The sequence below is a fragment of the Acanthopagrus latus genome, chromosome 13 (assembly GCF_904848185.1).
Source record: "Acanthopagrus latus isolate v.2019 chromosome 13, fAcaLat1.1, whole genome shotgun sequence".
Taxonomy (NCBI): domain Eukaryota; kingdom Metazoa; phylum Chordata; class Actinopteri; order Spariformes; family Sparidae; genus Acanthopagrus; species Acanthopagrus latus.
In genome coordinates, this window is record NC_051051.1 from 25,800,069 (window position 1) to 25,815,423 (window position 15,355).

Sequence of the window (15,355 nt, forward strand, 5' to 3'; positions counted from 1 at the left end):
AAGACGGAGATAAAGGAAGCCTCCAATGTATTAGACTCAGGAAAAAGCTTATAGTAAAAGTGAAAACATACACACACATAACACATATCTACCTTTCAAATGCATCAATAGAACTAAAATCAGTGAGTCTGTGAGCTGTTTGACTCTGATGAAGAAGCACATGGTGTTGAAATGTTGGTCTTTTAATAAGCTGTGCTTCTTTGGAGAGTCCAAGTCAGCGTTCATATTCAGACTTCACATTTCCTCCCAAAGTTTGATCTGGTCACGGTGGCAGTAATGATCCGCTGTAGAGGAGCTCTGGATGTTATTATCACTGCAGCATCTCAGCTGTCAGATGTTAACAAACTTTTAACCAAACAAAAACCTGTAAAAAGAAGAATAATGTGACCTGAACTGGTGTAAAAAGCTGAATAACTTTAATTAAAGCTGAGCTGCAGCTCTGCATCAGACGGCCTCTGGACCTGTCAATCATGTCGTAATAATGAATAACAAACTGAAGTTAATTAAATCCAGCAGACCTCAGGGTCGTCGCCATGACACCTCGCAGCGTCGGAGGGAGAGTTGTAAACTGTGACCCTCCTGACAGGTGAACCGTCTGAAGTCATCAGCTGAAGAATGACGTCATGACAAGTCTTGTGTCACTGATGACACAAACTGTCAGGTACTGAAACACCTGAGGACGCCGGGCAGGAGACAAACATCCTCTCAGAGAGGGACGCAGAGCTCCACCAGCCGAGGAGGAAGTACAGCGAGGCCATCTAGTGGTGGAGCTGCGAACTACAGCACAAACTCAGGAGTTCCATTTTTGAAATGCTTAGTTTTCCTCTCAGATCTCTTCTGTTTATCATCACAACTTCACCAAGAATATGAGCAGCTTTTCATTTTCCCTTGAGTGTTAATTGCTCCTCCTGCTGGCCTCTAGATGTCACTGAAAAGACGAGTTTAGGGAGGAAAAAAAAATACTAATTCCTTTTTTCCTTTTAACCAAAATATTCATTAAAGTCTAATAATGTCTTCTACTGTTTGTCTCGTGGTGACTTAGTGATGTTTGCTCCACATGATTCACAGCATATTTGCCTTTAATAATCTTTAGAAATTAATTTTAATTTAATTATTTGTAATCCATCAATATTTGCCACAAACTGCATCATTGCGAGACACACAGACACGTTTCACTGTTTCAGTGTTTCAGTGTTCAGACTCGTTCTGCTGCACAAACTCAGGAACTCAAACTTTTCTGTACTTTCCCCTCAGCTGCTCTCCACATTTCTGTATTTCTTGCAGTTTTAATTGGTGGAATCGTGCTGCTGGGGAAGATTTTCTCTGCAGCAGCGCCGGAGGAAACCTGATGAAGACTGCAGGGAAATAAGATGCAGTCTTCATCAATAAAACATGAAATGAATACTAATAGATACGTGGTGTTGGCACAGCAAATGTAGTTATTTATATTCCACATTTAGTCCAGATTCACCTCTCACACCGACCGCTTCTTTTTAAATCAGCAGATCAGTTCTCACCGGGCGACACAGCTCTGAGTGATGAGATGAAAATGGTAGAAATGAAACCTAAAGTTGAGTTTTTATTCACTAATTGAGCCGCATTTTAAAAATGCTTACAGAATAGAATATGATCTAGTGAACGCTGGATGTGAGCACGTCCTCGTCGTGTTCAGGATGCAGAAGTAAAAATCAAACCGGGTGAAATAATCTGCAGAGGCCGACCTCTCGCTGTCAGGTGAACACACACACACACACACACACACACACACACACACACACACACACACACACACAGGTGTTTGTTATTGCCTAGGAGTTTTTTTATTTTCTACAGGAATTTACAGCAAAAGAAAAAGAGACTAACAATGTTGTTGCTAATATTCAAAAAGGTCCCGAAAATCATTTCTAGCACACTTTTTGACAGGTATTAAAAACACACGCGCGCGCACACACACGCACACACACACACACACACCTCCCGTCTCAGCCCGCCCCACCTCTCGCTCCAGTTTTCAAGGGCAACTAAATGTCACATCAATAAAAACAAAAAAAAACTAAATACATACGGTGCTTTTTTTTTTTTTTTTTGCACTGGCACAGAGCTGAAGCAGCAGACGAGAGTCACACAGTCACACTGGGTTTGTTTTGAGCTGCGTGGAGAACCAGGAAGGTTTTAAAATGTTTGCAGATGTTCAACTCTTCAGCATCTTCTCAGTCCTCTCTGTCAGACGTCCTCTCTGTCAGACGTCCTCTCTGTCAGACGTCCTCTCTGTCAGACGTCCTCTCTGTCAGACGTCCTCTCTGTCAGACGTCCCTGATGGCTGATTTAGATGTGATATAACTCTGGTTATCTTAGTAAACAATGAGTATCAGGAACTAAACTCCTTCAGACTATAAACTAAAATCAGAAGTCGGGGTAAAAGAAGCTGAGACTTTGGTTTGTCAGCAGAATTACACAAAAACTCCAGGACAGATTTCCACTAAACTTGGATGGAGGATGGGTCTCGGCCCAGAACAGAACCTGTTAACTTCGACTGGAGATCCGGTAAAGAAGCGACGGCTCCGGGAATATTTTCTCACTTTCTTTAACTTTGTGAGATCCTCAGGAGTTTCTATAGTTTTCTGACTGTGTGAATCTCAACAGCTATAATTAAAACTGACACTGTTGAATCAGCAGCGATGTGATAGACCGTGAACATCTGGTTTCTCCACGCGGATTAAAACAAAGACCAGAAAATAATATTTGCGAGCATCGTGTGGCCCCGTTTGCTTCCTCCTGTCATCCAGCGACTGACAGAAATAAACATTTAAATCATTATTCTTTAAAACCTCCCCGACTCTGAACGGGAAGTTTAAGCCTTTGGAGAAATTCAGAAGAATAAGAATCAAACAAAGGATTCATTGTTTTGTTTTTTTTTCTTCTACTGTGCACAAGCTGAAGGAGGCAAACTCTCCTAAAAACACTTGGAAAAATATCTCCAATATATTCATCTGGAATTTGTCTTTCTTTTTCTGTCTTTTTTTTGTTCGTGTAAATATATAATTGGGGTTTCTGAACGATGAGTTTCATGGAAGCAGAGGGGAGGGCTGATTGAGAAGCTGCAGCTCATCCACAACGAGGCAGAGGAAGAAGAAGAAGAAGAAGAAGAAGAAGAAGAAGAAATAAAAGTGCACTGAAAAAAAGCAAAACAGATTTACTGTACAAGCCATTTAATCTTGAATTCAGTCTGAAAATCATACAAAAGGAGTGAAAAAGGGTCAAAAAAGGAGCTGTTTGCAGTTTGACTCCATTCAGGAGAATTTCTTGTTGGTTTTCCATCAGTGAAAGAAGCTCAGATACACCAGAATAAATACAATAATCCACCTGTCTTTTTCTTTTCTTTTTGTTCCAGTAAAGTGAGGGCTAAATACAAGATTAACTGACTTGCAGAGAAGAATATTTTGGGGATATTTTGGGAGGAAGGCAGAAGGAAGGAGGGAGGTGAAAAAAAGGTAAGAAAAGAGTGAAGATATACATGGCAGCTGTATTAGTTTATAGGGTGTTATTAAAGCACTACAGACTAGGTGTGTCGGCTGCCGGCCACACACGGGCTTCATCGTCTCTAATATGCAGCAGCGCGCTACGTTAATGTGTAATAAATCATTTACACAAACAAAGTGTCCCGCTCTCAGCTATTACATCTGCATAGCAAAAAAAAAAAAAAGAAGAAGAAGAAAAACAAATAAATAAAATAACAAACACACAGAAAAAAATAAAACTGAGCCTTCAAACCGTCTTTAATGAAACTCAAACCTTTTTTAAATCGGTGGCTACTGTTTCGTTTCCTCTAAAAGATAATACAGAAGAAGTTTGATGCAAGATTGTTATTATTATTATTATTATTATTATTATTACTTTTTTTTGTTTGTTTGTGTTTTTGTTTTTTAGAAAAAAAAAAAAAAAAAAATCGGTTTTCTTCTCGAAGCGCACTTCCTGCTTCCTCTTGGTCCGGTGGTGGTGTTGGTGGTGGAGGAGCTTTCTGATTGGTCGGTTTTAGTCGTCGTCGTCGTCGACAACGGGGTCCGTGTCCCAGCACGTGATGTCAATCTCTGAACGCACAAACGCACAGAAGTTAACTTGTTTCACAGAGGAAATGATTGATTTACGGTTTAATAACACATGATACAGACGGCTGTTTGTCTACAGTCGATGACATGTGAGGGGTGGACAAAATAATAGAGACATCTGTCAGTAAAACAAAATATAACTCGACAGCACAACAAACTACAGCTGACAAATACCACTAATATATCCCAGACATGTAGATCTGATATATATATTTACAATTATTTGTGTTAATTAAATGGTCTTATGAGAATTTTCACCTTGTTATTAAATATTACACTGATATGAAGAGTTGATACAGGCTTTTATTTGAAATTAGTCATCTTAATATGTATTAAAATAAATGAAATGCAATGTTTTATTAAATATATCAAATTATATATTCCATCTACAGTATATTGACAAATCAACAATTATCTTACTGTATATAATTAATTATCTAAACCAAAAATGTATTAAGTCTATTATATATATTATTTTGTTAGTTTATTAGTTTATTTTTATTTTGTTCACTTTTACCTCGATAAACGCCACTGAGAACGTTTCCTCATTTAAACTGTTGTTGAGCTGTAGAACAACAGAGTTCACGACAAACACAACAATGTTTTATAGCTAAAGGATTCAATACAAAGAGGGACGTAAAACAGGTACTTTTTTAAAATACAACACAAGAATAAACATAGTTAGAACCATTTCTGATCAGAGATGACGATCAGAACCAGAATATACTGATCATCGGTCCCTGTGTGTGTTTTCCTCTTCCAGTTGTTGGATCGTGTCTGATCTGTTTATTTCCTGTGTTTCCTGCATTTTATTAGTCTGTATTTTATTTTCTTATTCTTTAGTTCTTGGATTTTGTTTGTGTCTCTTGTTTCCTGCCAGTCGTAGTTTTAGATTTCACTTCAGCTCAGTCTGTTGTTTCTTCTCCTACTGCCCATCATAAGTTTTGTTTTTGGGTCGTTTTGAAAACCTCATGGCAACAATCGCCTCGGGTTTATAGGAAAAAGGCTTTTATTTTTTTAAACAAGGTAAAAGCAGGAAGGAAGGATGGAAGTAGTCACTGAGGCCCGTCACTAATAAGAGGCTGTAAACCACAGAGGGATACTTCTTGATTTTTCACAATAAAAACCTACCAGGAAGCTTTTAATTTGAAAGCAGTTTGAGCAGGAAGTGTTCTGTGCGACTGAAGCCAATTAATAATCTAAAAATAATTCAAAATGCGAGCGAAATGGAGATAATGTATAAATGTTGACGAGAGGAAGTGAGAGTAACAGTCGTTTTCAGACAGGTTTCTCACCTGGTGGCTTGTTATAAAAGACCGGTGCAGGTTTAGCTGAGGACTCCTCTGATTGGCCAAATTCGTCCTCCTGTGATTGGCTGAAGTAGCCCTCGCTCGCCTATAAGAGCCAACAGAGAAAACAACTTTTAGCCCAACAGAACGACAGACGGCGTCTCTCTGAATCAGCGGCTGCATTAACCCGTCTGACCTGAGTCCCTTCTTTCAGCAGCGTCTCCCCGTTGGTCATCAGCAGCTGTCCGTCATCCAGGTCCGGCCCCTCCATGGACGCGTGCTGCAGTGCATGCTGGTAGCTGAGGGTCATCTGGTCGGAGGCCGTCACGTCCACCAGACTGGAGGGGTCGTCCTCGGCGGCCGAGCCGAAGGTCCCGTCCACCATGTCGTCGAAGCTGACGAGGGGCTGAGGCTTACCGCTGGCGGTGGCGGAGCTGGGCGGGACACTGTCACCCATCAGGTCCACCAGATTGGAGGTCTGGGAGGTGTTGGGTGGAGGCCCGGAGCTGCTGTCCCACAGGTTGACCAGGCTGTCCGTCCCGGCGTCCCACACGTTGAAGCTGCCGGAGTCGCGGGCCTGCGGGGCGACGCTCTGCACCGGCTTGGAAGGTGTCGACTCCTGGACGGGCGGTTTCTGCTCCGGCTTCGACATTGAATCTGATGAAGGAAACGAACACGACACCACTTCATTCATAACTCCAGTCTTCAGTGTTTGAGCGTTTTTATTTGGGTTTTTTTAGGATCTGCTCACGACTGTCACAGTCTCAGGTCGTCTTTTTTTTAAAATTTGGACCTCACTGTCGCTCTTACCCCACTCGTCTCTGCTGTCCTCGTCCTCCCGGCTGAAGTCCTCTTTGATGGGCGTGGTGACTATTTTAGGAATGGGTGACACGGCGGCCATGTTGCGCTCTATGCTCGCTTCGTCGTCATCGTCCCCTACAGGCACAGAACGGACACAACACCATCGAAAAAGGTACAGAGCAAAAGTCGTCCTGGAACAAGACAATTTGACCCGACACCAGAAGTGTTGAGCTAACACAGAATACTGAAGTTTGAATCAAGTGATTTAAAGGAAGCTTCAGGACGGTGAAGTCATATTTTTTGACCTTCACAGTCAAATCCTGTGTTACTTCAACACAGCAACAAGTCCAGATGAAAGTAATCACATCATCAGCAAACAGACGCAGTCACTGAGCCTGTTTCAGACCTCTGAACCTCCGCTGACATCTCAAATACCTGAGGTACTAAAAGTTGACGACGTAACTAAGCAGGTCTGACGTGCTCCTTAATCACATTTAAAGTTTTATTTGGAAAAGTAAAAGTTGAGCTCTGTTACGTCTGCAGATCAATCGTGACTGTAAAATATGATCTGAGATGAGATCTGAAGTTCAGATTGTGTCTGTTTTAACTCTACAGATTTAAATTTAGCCATGCTAGCAGCTTCGCAATGTGAACATGAAGTTTACACTCATAAGTAAAATGTCTTGACAACTATCGGACTATTGGTCGGATTGACATTGACGTTCATGGTCCCCAGAGGATGAATCATAATGACTCTGCTGATCCTCTGACACTTCTTCTAGATGTTCACATTTGAGGGATTAGAAAAAAAAATGTTTAGACAACTATCAGAGAGATTGTCCTGAAACCTGGTTCAGACCTTCATGGTCCCCAGAGGAAGAACCATGACGACCTCTGACTTGATGAGGCTCACGTGAGTAAAACGAGGTTAGCGTAGCTGCTGTAGCATAGTTACAGCAGAACTGAGGAGCTTATTGCAAGAACAGCACTGAATTCCTGATGTTTTTGATTTTTTGTTGTCACCTTTTGTTTTTAGCACAAAGCTGCTAGCATGGCTCCAAACTCTTGGCTTTGTTGCTTTGTCTTATCAGGTTTGACTGACATGTGTTTGAATATCATGAGACAGTCTGGAAGTGAGCGACTCGTCAAACTTGTCTCTGAATCGGAGTGGAAGACATGTGACACTACACACAGAGGAAGTCGTAACGAGGAGAGCTGAAGTTAGTCAACACTGATAAAGTTGTCACCCAAAACAAGACGCGTACAGATATAATCCAGCATGTCATGAAGCACTCGTCAGACATTCATTAATATGCCAGCAATGTATGCGGACACATTGTGGGTGAGTCACAGTCACGATGTCGACAGCTCGTTAGGACAAACATCAACACAGCGTCACAGAAGCACTTCCACGGCACTTTTGTTCTCAGATGTTGGATGATTTCATGCTCGTTGAAGTCAGACGTCCCGTTCGGAGGCCGGAACAAGATTTCCCAGAGGACACGAACACAATGAGGCACAGATGAGGAACAACAGAGTCACTTTGACTGGAAATGACTTGAGAGGTGTGACCCTGTTAGAATGACAGATCACATCCAGCACAGCGGAGTCTTGCATGGGTGGGTTTTCTCCAGTTCACCTGGTGGTCAAAAACACCTCTAAAAATGGAAACCAGTTCAGGAAAAAACAACCTTTCGAGTAAGAATTTGATTTATAGAGATCTGTTCATTGTTGTCAGCTGTCACGAGGACAGAGATGAACTGGTTATTTCTCCACCCATCATAATATCTGCCATTACTGCACCGACACACATGCAACAACACAGTCTGCAGATCATGAAGGTGATCTGCATGATTTTGCATAGTAACTGCATAATTGCTGACCACATTCCAAAGCATTTTAATACGTCTTTAAAGTCACGAGTCACCCCAAAACATACCTTTACTGCATGTACGTAGTTTTGTTTTTTGTCCGGGTTTTGAGGTATTTAAGTCTAAGATGGTGCTCACAGCACTGACTGAACCAATCGATCAATCAATACAAAAGGAAATAGTGGCGGAAATTCCTGCCAAGCTGAAAATATTGGACTCATGACGTTGCTGATGTCCAGACATTCATGAACAACTATGGAAGAAAGGATGATAATCACTAATCCTGGACGTTTGTGGACACACAGAGCTGTATGATAACACATCCACATGTACTGAGATGGGATGAATAAGGAGCCGCTGTGGATGGAAGTTAGCAAGAAAGTCAGAATACCTGGTAAGTTTTGGAAATATGTCTCGGCACAGCATAGCGCTGATCAATCCGAACTCCATTTACGGAACAGGCATTTTAAGAGTTGTTTGTCTGTCGTCTGGCCAACAGACCTGATGAGGCATGCAATCAGGTTTTTTATAAGGACGCATTATGACGTTGTTGTTTCGGCTTCCTTCAGATGCATTTATTACAGTCAGATCACAGAGAAATGTCTTTGTTTTGGGGTCATACCAAAGTGGTTTGCGGTTATCGAGCGAGTAGACATGATGCATCGCAATTTCTTTGTGTTTGGTCTGAGCGAGGCATCAGGTCCAATCCTGACGTCCACACTCACTGACTTCAAGACGTGTTTCCGGTCAATCTGTGAGGTTTTGGAGTTATGTCCAAATCGTGAAGTGCATGAGGACTCTTTCATGGACATTTCAGCATCCTAACGTCTCATATTTTCTCCTAGAACTGATTCTCTACTTAAATTATCAGACAACAGAAAAGTAATGAGCTTAATAAAGGCAATATTATGTGAATGATACAAGAGATCAGTGAGAATGTCGTTTCTATTTTGTGAACCTGCTTGGTGTTTTGTTAAAGTTGGTTTGGTTCTGTGCATTTAGAACATCAAATATTTATGGAAACAGAAACAAAACTTCTTTGTTTTCTTGACTGTTTATCTGCTGACTCTGACAATAGGATTTGTAAGGAAGTTGTGAAAGTTTACTAGAGGAAGGAAAGCCGTCTAAAAACCCGACACTGCGTGCTCTGGAAGTTGGTCTGCAGTGATGTCAGATGGGCTACAACAAACAAAATCACAGTCTGAACAGACACTAGATCGACCCCACAGAGGTCAAAGGTCAAAGATCCACATTCAGTCGACAGACATCGGTGGCGACTGACGGGCGGCTCGACGACGTCACACACACATTCGTACGCGAACACTCACAGGTTGTTCAGTCGGTCAGGATTAAAAGCAGCAGCAGGAGCAGTGTGTGTTTGAGTGTTTGCAAAGAGGTGATGCAGTCCGGGATCACAGGAAGAGGAAGAGGAAGAGGAAGAGGAAGGAGGTGGAAGAAAAACCAGTGAGATTCTGTAGTGACAGTGACAACCACTTTATATCCCTGAGAGGAAGCACAGTTAGCTTATTGCTAATTCAAACCAGAAAACATCAGGAAAAAAACAAACAAAAAAAACCCAGAAACACTCAGGAAAATAATTTGACATCAGCAGCTGACTGGACGACATCTAAAGGATGAAGACTGAGGGGACGACAGACTCGACATCTATCACACAAACCCACAAACAGCTTTATGGTTCACAGCCATAAAGGAAAAGTTTAGGAAATGCTAAGTGTTAGCCTGTTAGCTATTCGCTTATTAGTGAGGAAGTGCACAGGCTAAAGGAAGGTGAGTTATGGAGAGGTTTGTAGAAACTACTCTAGCTAACGAAGGTTAAAAATGAGTTTGTTTTTAATGAACAGACACAGCTAGCATGCTATAAATATACAGAAAGTCAGATTTTGATGCCTTTTCTGACTCGATCTTTAAGGATTCTTCTTCTTTTTTTTAGAGTCTGAAAGCTAAAGTGGATAAATGCTACATATTTTTAGTCATTTTATATTTTTCCTACTGTCAACAAATCCCATGAAAAGACCAAACCGTCTGTAACAATGAACAAATATAGTGTTGTTTGGAAAATAGGCTCAATTTCTTTAATCTTCTGGTCATATTTAGCGATCACCACTCAACCAGAAGTAAACTGTGTTTGCAGTAGATTAATCCACATTTTGTGCTCTAGTGAGTATTTGTGGCAGCAGGATGGTGTGTGTGTGTGTGTGTGCGACTGATGATGATGATTGACGTGTTGTTAATAGTCTTTGACAACAGCGGAGCTCAACGGCACAAAGGAAGAAGATACATCAGGCTACGATATGCACATCACGTGTTGTTGGATCTTTTCACATTTGTTTGGTTTTGGTGTTTTTCAGGGACGTTGACAAAAAGAAAAACATAAAACTTCAGCTTCTTTAAAGTGTTCTGTAAAGAAGTGGTGGGGGAGATGAGGGTTGTCGGGAGCGGAGGGCGGGGCCGGGGGTGATTTCGTCAGGGGGGTTGTGAGGTGATTCTGAGGGTTTGGTGCGCAAACGTGTGTTTGTGCTGCTCAGTGGAGTGAATGATGAAAATGAAGAGCTAAAACTGAGAGGATGAAAATGCACGTGGGCTAAAAAACCTGCGGCAGAATCTACCGACTGCCGTCTGGTCATCAGGTAACTCTGCTGGACTTAACGATCGACAGTTCAGTGATTTTAAAATGGAGTGTTTTTTTAATTTATGTCAACTTTTGACGGCAGAAAAATAAATTAATTTATACTGGAAACAAAATACTTTTAATCAGTCTGAATAATAAAGTCTCATCTGAATCTAGTCTCGCCTCAGTCCTCACATCTGCTTCTGTTTTCTGGTTGAAAAAACGTTTCTTTACCTCTCAGACGTTCATTTGCACAAATCGCTTCATTGAACTCTTTTAACTGCGAGTGCTGATACGTGACGGATGCTGTTTTCGGAGTAAACTAAGATAACGTCAGAATCATGTACACAAGAAGAAGAATGACATGATCAGATGTGTTTTCTGAGAATGACTCTGTCATATTAGTGTTACTGTAAAGTTTCTCTCGGACTCTTTAACGCTTCACATTATTTTTAATCCACATGCAGTTTCATCCCCTGCTACTCTAATTTCTCCATGTTCGTGGAGGGCGTTGGTGTCTGGGGAGGGATGCTGGACTAAGCTGCTGGTGTCCATCGGTCTTCTTCTTCTGCTGTTGGTCAGTTCTGTGCTGTACCTACCGGCTGCAGCGGCGGGCTGCCTCCGTGAGTGTGGCGGGGTGCGGAGGGGCGACTCACCCCGGAGCGGGGGAGTCGGACTGGGGCTGCTGGGACTGTGCTGCTGCCTCAAGAACGGGCTGTCCAAACGGCCTGGCGGTCGACGGGGGAGGAGGAGGAGGAGGAGGAGGGGGGACGACACACAACCACACACGAAGATTCAAACGCACCAACATGAAACAGAAGAAGAGACGAGGCGACGCAGCAGGACAGAGAGGATGGACGAGAAGACAAGACAGACAGGAGAGAGTTCAGCCCCACAGGGAGACAGTCAGAAGCAGAAAAGGATTGTGGGAAAGAGTCCCGTGGAAACCCAGTGAAGAAGAAAGAGAGAGACATGGAAGAAGTGGAGGATCGGGTGAATAAATAAATCAGAGTGGAATAAGAAGGAGTGAGGATGGTGAACACAAATGTGGAGTCGAATGAGTGAAAAAGAACGAGAGAGAGAAAGAAAGAGAGAAGAGGTTAGTGTTGCTGTAAACACACCGACTGACAGCATGCAGTTAGGCAGAAATGAAAAGCTGACAGATTTTTATCCTCAGCTGCGTGTTTCTGTAACCTCACGAGTCTGAATAATGAATCCCAGAGACAAAAAGAATATCTGAAAATTAAATAAATGTAGAGTGAAGACGAGGTGCATCCCCCAAAAAATAGATTCTTATCTCACTCTAACATAATATTTCCAGGTGATTGGAATCATGAAACCCGTCGATCCCTCCCCGTCACTCAGACTGTAACTAACGCTGCAGACGAACAACGTGCAACAACATAAATTAAAATCAAAGCGACAGAAGAAGCTGCGCAGCAGTAATCCAGCGGTGAGAGAGGAGACGGAGATCGTCTGGCGGCTTTATGCTTTTTTCCTCCTGTTTTTTTTTTTTTTTTATTTCTACTGACGACACAAAGCAAATCTGTGAAAATGAAACATGTGAGTTCTGGATCTAAGGAAGCAGCAGCGGAGGAGATGATTAATGTCATGTGGTCAGATGTCCGGGAGGCTTCATCGTCCGACACTTTTCTTTTGTTACACATTACATGTATATATTTTTTTGAATATTGAGAAAAAGCCGCGGACGTCAGAGCTTCTGATGAGAAGATGATTTGGTTTTAAAAGAGTTTACCGGTCCTGTGGACGGAGATGGGCGAGGTGTCGCAGCTGATGGTCATGGCTCTCTCCTTCTGCTTGAAGAACTCTCGCGGGTTTCCTGACCGCTGAGCGATGATGGCCTTCGCCTCCTGGAAACACAAAAAAACACAAACACACACGATTATTTACTAGTTTCTGTCTCTGAGTTTGTGGTTGTGTTCTTACTGTCGTCTGTCGGACTGACCTCCACCTCGGTTTCCTTCTTGTCCAGGTTGAGGTCCTCGATGCTCGGCTCTGCTGCCTGCAGAGAAGAAGAAGAAGAAGAAGAAGAAGAAGAAGAAGAAGAAGAAGAAGAAGAAGAAGGAGAAGAAGAAGAAGGAGAAGAAGAAGATTTAAACGTAAAGCAGGTTAAAAAAAAAAATTTCGATGCACTGAAACAGACCACAAGGAAGAAAACAATCACAGGATGCCACCAGCGAGGGGCGACAGAGACCGAGTTTGTTTCAGTTACAAACAAACAGGAGCAAAGATCAGCAACACAGACGCACTGCGGCGTTCGCAAAACTGCCATTTTGTGTCACTTGTATGAGCATCAGGAGCAGAAACTCTTACAGTTGTTTCTTATTCACGCTTTAATGCAAATAGTAATACTAGTCAAAAATGAGAGCACAGGTTGAAAAAGCAAATCAGCAAAATGCATCAAACTAAATAAACCTGATAATCTTAAAAGTTTAGGGCTTTAAAAACTGTGATAAACTATATATTACTGGATGTGAAATCTCACTGGCTACATGATGCATCAGTCATCCTGAGGCTGACGTGTTAGTGGCTCAGGAGAGAAGAAGAAGACGAGGGAGGCGGTAACATATCTACACGATCACACATTGGCTGTTGCAGGCTCTAGGGCGGGCATATCATCTCAAATAATCTGTCAATCAAACGGCTGCCATCTTTATTTTTCTGGCTAGACTTAATGCAAGACCTGCTGGATCCTGTTAGAAGAAGCATTTAAATGTATATCTCATCATATCTCGAACAAATCATAAACGTCCTCTTTGTTTTATTGTTCTCGTCTTTATTGTGTTGCAGATTTTCATTGTTTTTGTCACACGTTCTCTGTGATATTCTGAATTGTGTTGCACACTTTCACAGCCTTCAACAGTCCCATTGTGTTTTTTTTTAACTGTTTGTGTTTGTGTGGGGCAAAAAGATCTGGAGTGAAATAACAGTTTTTCGCTTTCTTTGGCATCTTTTCTGTCAACAGTCCGGAGCTGAATGAGTCTTTTTATATCAACAGCAGACAAAGAGGTGTAGTAGGTGTGTTACTGTGTATAATATCTGTGACACAATGATCTCCTCTTTTGTTTTTTCCCTCCTCGTCAGTCAGTAACAAACAATCGAGTCTCTACAACTGATGTGTGTGAACTCAGCAGCAGGACGGAGTTTAAGATGTTCAGGAGATTAACTGGAGATATCACAAGTGTGCGACGACGCAGCAGGCAGCTGATTGCAGGACGCTCGAATAGTTTTTTATGCCTGCTTGTGAAAATAAACCACAGCGTGTAATCGCTCTCTTCAGAAACAAACGGTCACACACAGAGAGACGTGCAGACGACGTCTTCATGGTTGTTTGTGAAGAGCAGTGATGGCAGAGTGTGTGTGTGCGTGTGTGTGTGTGTGTGTGTGTGTGTGTTTGTGCCGGTGTGGTCGGATCTCAGAATCTGTAATCTAATCTCTGATTTCACTGGAAACAAAACAAACAAATGAAAGAGAGAAACTTACGATGGTGCTCTGGTTCCGCAACCTCTCTCTGGCCTCCTCCTCCTCCAGCAGCTTCTTCCTGCTCGCACACACACAAACGCACTTTAACTGATACTTTACCTAAAACCAGGTTTCACAACATGAGAGGAGGTCAAAACGTTCTCTTCACAGGTCTGTTAAGAGCGAGTGCATGTCAGAGCTTCATTTTCCAGCAAGTTCTGGAGCAGTTCACCCAAAAAATTAAAGAAATTCAGTCATTATGTCTTCAACCGCACGCCGACAGAAAATCGGATTAAGTTTCTTCAACATTTCTGGAGCTTTGCAGCAAATTAGTGTTTCAGCATTCTCCAAAACAACTGAAGTAGCTGGAGACTTGTTTTAAAACGTTCCACGCAGCTCGATGGTCTCCTGAAGCTCTGAGATCCCAACACCATTTGACGAGATGTTATTTACACCATTTGCTTGCAGTCGAGCTCGTGCAACCTCTGCAGACGAGGTGCGCTCTTAGCGTAGCAGCTACAGTGAAGGTTTCATCTTTAAAAAGGACAAAAATAACTTGTTTTTAAATCAGTTTGGGATCTCCAGAGACTGTATGGAGCCATTTTAAGTCTCCAGCTTGGATCGAAGTTTCTCAGTCTGCAGAACATTTCTGAAGCTTCACGGCAAATCGGCGTTGCAGCAATCAACTGAACGACTGAAGTCGCTGGACACTTGATTTAAAATGTTTTAAAAAAAGGAAAAAACATAAAAATGGCTTCAGTTTCTTTCCCCAGGTGAACGTCCCCGGCTACTTCAGTTGTTCAGGAGAAGCTGCAGAAATGTTTTATGGACTACGAAACTTCCCCGACCTTTGAGGAGAGTCTTAACTTCTGACGGTTCATCAGCTGGTTTTGCTCCAGTCCTCTGCAGAAACAGATGCTGTTGATCCATCAGAACGGTGACGGTGGTGCATCTTGTTCCTCACCTGTGCTCCTCGATCTGCTGCTCCCTCTCGCGGTACCTCTTCTCTCGGTTCTCCTGCTCTATCCTCTCCAGCTCCATTCGCTCCTCCTCGTAGCGCTGCCGCTCCTCCGCCGCCTTCTTCTTCTCCTCCTCCTTTCTCAGCTCCTCCTCACGCTGGAGAAAAAAAGAAAACATGGCACATCATCAGCTCAAACGTCTGAGGCGATTGTCTTT

General features: G+C 42.5%; 1 protein-coding gene across 5 annotated transcripts in view; it reads right to left on the reverse strand.

Moving 5' to 3' along the window:
• Positions 1–1,801: 1,801 nt before the first annotated feature.
• The window catches only part of dbn1 (drebrin 1), a 104,004-nt gene continuing 90,450 nt past the window's right edge, over positions 1,802–15,355 (reverse strand). For 4 of the 5 annotated variants that reach the window (XM_037119382.1, XM_037119381.1, XM_037119380.1 and 1 more), the window contains exons 8-16: positions 15,144–15,295; positions 14,201–14,258; positions 12,663–12,719; positions 12,453–12,567; positions 11,296–11,424; positions 6,206–6,331; positions 5,592–6,052; positions 5,402–5,501; positions 1,802–4,088 (exon numbers count right to left, since the gene is read on the reverse strand). In XM_037119382.1, the coding sequence (XP_036975277.1) occupies positions 4,033–4,088; positions 5,402–5,501; positions 5,592–6,052; positions 6,206–6,331; positions 11,296–11,424; positions 12,453–12,567; positions 12,663–12,719; positions 14,201–14,258; positions 15,144–15,295 (1,254 nt within the window). In that variant the 3' untranslated portion in view covers positions 1,802–4,032. The remainder of the gene's footprint in view (positions 4,089–5,401; positions 5,502–5,591; positions 6,053–6,205; positions 6,332–11,295; positions 11,425–12,452; positions 12,568–12,662; positions 12,720–14,200; positions 14,259–15,143; positions 15,296–15,355) is intronic. The other variant, XM_037119384.1, reaches the window with a different exon arrangement.